We start from the raw sequence: 4,849 nt of genomic DNA on the forward strand, positions 1-4,849 counted from the left end.
AAAAAAAAAAAAAAAAAAAACAATTGACAGCTTTTAATTTTTTATTGCTGGCCCGAGAGTAACTAACTGCCTCATAATGAATAAAATTATTAACAATTAATGACTACCAACCCTTTTGACCAATTCCTAACATATTACCCTCTATATCTTAATATCTTACTGGTTTAGCATCACACAGCACTTGAACCATCAATTTTCTCTTTTACGTGACTCAGTACTAGGGTTCGAGGGGTCTTGTAGGTGAAAATTTTACCAGGCCTGACTTCATTGTGCTGGAGACCATCCAGTTGATCATTTATAAGCAAACAGATAGGAATTACTAGACTTTCTCATACAACATGCTGCCAGGGCTCAGTGTACCAGCATATGAAGTAAAGGAACGGCCACAAAAACCAGCTGCCTGCCTGACTTCTAGTAGGTCTAACTTCCTGGGAGGCGAGACCAATAAGAAACTGAGAGTCCTAATAGAGATCCTTTTTTCACTAGGAAAGTGAGTCACTGAACCCAGCCAAAATTCTAGAAATCTTGGATTCTAAAATTTTTTCCTAATTGAAAACAAGCACCAACAACAGAGACTTCTCATTTAATGACAAGAAGCTGCCTCTTTGCTCACAATCTTGAGTATGTGTATCTTTCTCTTTCTGTGCATCCTACCCTTAAGCACTTCACCTTTGGGAGTGGAGCCAAGATTGCCACTCCTGGTTTTCTTTTCTTTTTAATGCTCTCTCGCCCTTTCTTTGGCTTTTCTGGTGCCTGGCTCTACTGAAGAGTGTCATGTGCTTCTACTTCATAGACTGTTGGCAGTCAAGCAAATCAAGGGTGAGACTACCTCAGCCACTCTCCTTCACCTGTAGCATTTGTTTTTTGAGGCTTTACCCTTTGTCACTTTCCCAAGGCCTCAGACCCCAAACTTTGCCTCAAGCAGCCAATCTGGTGTTTCTCTACAATAAATCCACAGGTCTGTGGACACCATGGATTAGTTCTCATATCTGAGCATTATACTTAAGCAAGGTATATTATGTTCTAATTGCCTTTTCAATAAAAATATTACAGTGCTCATTTATGAATAGTTCTGCATGTCTGAATACTCATGTCAGACAGTGTTTACATGTGCTTTTCCTTGTGGAACTTGTATTTGTTTCTACTTCTCAAAGTTGCCTTGCTGGTAAAACTGAATTAGCTTCAGGCTGTCAGTTTGCTTCAGGGCTCCTGAAAAAAGAGTTCTCATTATTAAGTGTAAGTAGCACCCACATGAGATTTCCAGTTTGTTTCCCTGAATTGCTTGAGTGTTTATTAACTTTTATAAAAATTTTCAGGAAAAAAAGAGGCTAGTTTGATTCCAAATGATTGGAGTTACCTGGCATTATTTCCATGGTAGAGATCAAGACCCAGTTAAACACGTTGAGACTAGATTATAAATTATCTGCTTTGTGATACTTAACATGCTTTCTGTTCTCAGTCTAAACTCTGAGAGAAGGGACCTTATCTGTCGCATTTACCACTGTACTCCCAGGGCCCAGACTGATGCCTAGCACACAGTAGGCCCTCAGTAAATGTACTGCATTAATGGTAAGGTTGATCTTAGTAATCATTTTTCATTCATTAAATCTTCCATTTTCTTTTGTTTTTGTTTTGTTTTTTGGCTGCACTGTGTGGCATGCGGGAGCTTAGTTCCCTGACCAGGGATGGAACATGTGCCCCCTGCAGTGGAAGCACAGAGTCTTAACCCCTAGACCACCAGGGAAGTCCCCATTTCAGAGTTTCTGTCTCCTCAACTTTTTGAATGTTTGCCCTTAACATGGTTTGGAATCTGTAAAATTACATTTTAACTGGGAAGCAGAAGCCTAAATAAGAAAAATCTAAACTGTGACAGTACATCACAATTATCAGAGCACATAGCTATAAAAACCACGTATTTATGGGCAACAGTTCACATAAGGTTTCTCTTAAAATTGGAAATAAACTAGGAAGCAGAAGAGAACAAAGCCACCTTCAAAGGTTAAGAGATCATTGTGAGAGTTTTTTCTATTTAAGGAAAGTAACTCATATTTTACATACTTTTCTTCAAATCACAGATATGCCACTCATTAGCTATGTAACTTTGGCAAGTCACTTAACCTTCCAAGACTTTGTTTCTTCATCTATAAAATGGGAATAAGAATAGTAGCTAAGTCATAGGGTTGCTGGAAGGACTAAATAGGATAGCACATGGTAAATAAATATAATTAAGGTAAATATTAGCTATTATAATTAACATAGTAGCCTAAAGCATTTGTGATAACTGTTTTATGAGAAATAAGTATATGGTAAAGTAGTTAATCATAAATAAGATTATACTATATTTCTAGGGGAAACACACATTCATCAAATTGTTTTATCAATTATTACAATCTTGGATGACTCATATTCCTATTTGTACAGTTCATTCTCTTTCATGTGGGCTCCTATCTATTCAGGGAACAAAATGAAGCTGTGTTTTTAGTAACCCTTTAAACTCATTCCTGTGAGCTCCTTAAAGGCAGGGATTGCACCTATTTTGTTCACCACAATAAGCCTACTGCCTCGGAAGTGACCAATTTATATTTGATTAATTAATTCCTGATTAAATAACATCTTTGCCTATGAGCCTGGCTGTGAGACTACATATGTCTCATTTATAGGCAGAGAATTCAGGCAGGGAATCAGCAACAGGGCTGGCTAATTGTATGTCTAACTAGTACTTTGAGACTTCTGGCTAAAATTTACTGTCAAGTACATATTTCTTTCCTTGATAATACTGTGAAAATAGGAGGAAAGCAGCAGAGAGCTGGAGTAATAGGCATATCCTTTAATATCTATCATTACTGCAACTCAGCAGAACCTTCTAGTTCATTTTCCAGAGTATTTTTCAACACCTTTTATTTGCCAGATGCTGCACTAGGATCTGGAACACATCTTTACCAAGTAAAACCTAAATTTAGTATGTTTAGAATTTCTTTTTTCATGAATCAAAAAGAATGTTCCAGGTATTTATACTGTAGCTTATCAACTTTGTATTTTTATGCATCTCTCTTTGCAAATATAGGGAGTTTCTTAAAAGTGGTAACTGTCCAAAATATTTTTATCCCCAAACTCTTCATACATAGTAAATTACACAGTGGCCACTCAATAAATATACATGTTTAAATCTTTCTTACATGAGCCTCAGGGCTACTTCCGCATTTTTCTTCTTATAACCTGGAGGCCTGAGACAAAAATTTCTCTGGCTGTGCCACATTGGGTAACTTTGTTTTTCTTCCCTCCCATAAGCATGTTAGGAACTTACTCTGATGAATTTGGGAAGCTAGATTTTGAACGATCCCAGCATGGTTCTGGAATGAGCAACAGGTCAACAGCAAAAAGATTTATTTCCGCTCTCAACAACATTGCTGAAAGAACTTACAATAATTTATTTCAATTTCATCAACTGCGGCAGATTGCCAAAGAGCTAAACATTCAGGTATGATAAACCAAATAATTAGTAAATCTTTTTATAATAATTTCAGGAGGCCTTTATTAATATAGTAGAACATTTAAATATCAAAAGATTTGGATTAAAAAGACAGAATAGGTGTTTTTGGAGTACTTAAAAATACAGGCTTGTTTTCTTTAAGATATAAAATTAGCTGCTCAGAGCTTTAAAAAAATAGTTTTTATCTAAAATTCATACCTACTGAAGAGTTTTCAACATCTTGATAGGGGAAAACATCATAGCAAGACTCAGTTTCCATGTTATCCTGACAATCCCTGTGGGCAAGTCATCCTTATAAATTGTTGAACCTCAGTTTTTTAATTTGTTAAATGGACATGATTCTACCTGCTCTACCTACTTAAAAGTTTTAGTGAAAATGGGTGTAATAGCACTTTAAACACGTAAAACAGTTTATACGGAAAATTGTTCACTCAATTTCGAAAGTTTAATTCTTGTTTTGAAGCTAAGCTAAAACAAATATAAAAGATTCTCTGCAAACTGGAGTTATTTTTGACTAGCTAGGCATTACAGAATCCAAGGTTTATATGTAGGCAGTTTTTTCTGTAAGAACTACAACTAATTTTATTTGCATAAGAAACCTGACAATTGTATATTACTGTTAGAGGCATTAATTTTAAAAATCATACTTTTGTATATTACTTAATGAGCTAACTCTTTTGATATTTTCTTCCAGGTAGTTGATTTCGAAAATTTTATTGGATCACTAAATGACCAAGGTTACCTCTTGAAAAAAGGCCCAAAGGTTTACCAGCTTCAAACTATGTAAAAGAGCTACCAAGCCAGGCCCTCCTGGGTTTTTTATGAGGAATATGCACCAAAAAAAAAAGAATGTTATCTGAAAAATGACATCCCAAAAGTAATGTAATAGGAAAAGAGTGTTGAACTAATTTAAGAAGTGATAAAGTCATCTGTTAATTTTTTACTTCTCCAAAAGGCTAAAAATAAATTGTTTATATTTTATCTAAATGATGTAATTAGAAATTATTTATAGTTTTATTTTTGACCTGTCTTTCATTCTTATAAATATTTCATAGTTTTGCATATCACATGTGCATCTGGGTAAGCATTCACAAAGTTACATTTAAATGTTTAAATAGTTCTGACACACAAAATTGAATATCTTTTAGAAATAAATTGAAACCAACGTTCTTTTTCTTTTTTTTTAAATTTTTTTTTAAAAACATCTTTATTGGACTATAATTGCTTTACAATGCTGTGATAGTTTCTGCTTTACAACAAAGTGAATCAGTTATACATATACATATGTTTCCATATCTCTTCCCTCTTGGGGCTCCCTCCCTCCCACCCTCCCTATCCCACCCCTCTAGGTGGTCACAG

At 35.1% G+C, this 4,849-nt stretch overlaps 1 protein-coding gene across 2 annotated transcripts in view; it reads left to right on the forward strand.

Annotated features, from left to right (window-relative positions):
* Nucleotides 1-4,441, forward strand: part of MCM8 (minichromosome maintenance 8 homologous recombination repair factor) — a 44,316-nt gene extending 39,875 nt beyond the window's left edge. For both annotated transcript variants that reach the window (XM_007123177.3, XM_055090228.1), the window contains 2 exons: nucleotides 3,289-3,478; nucleotides 4,185-4,441. In XM_007123177.3, the coding sequence (XP_007123239.1) occupies nucleotides 3,289-3,478; nucleotides 4,185-4,277 (283 nt within the window). In that variant the 3' untranslated portion in view covers nucleotides 4,278-4,441. The remainder of the gene's footprint in view (nucleotides 1-3,288; nucleotides 3,479-4,184) is intronic.
* Nucleotides 4,442-4,849: the final 408 nt, after the last annotated feature.

The sequence above is a fragment of the Physeter macrocephalus genome, chromosome 14, assembly GCF_002837175.3.
Source record: "Physeter macrocephalus isolate SW-GA chromosome 14, ASM283717v5, whole genome shotgun sequence".
NCBI lineage: Eukaryota > Metazoa > Chordata > Mammalia > Artiodactyla > Physeteridae > Physeter > Physeter macrocephalus.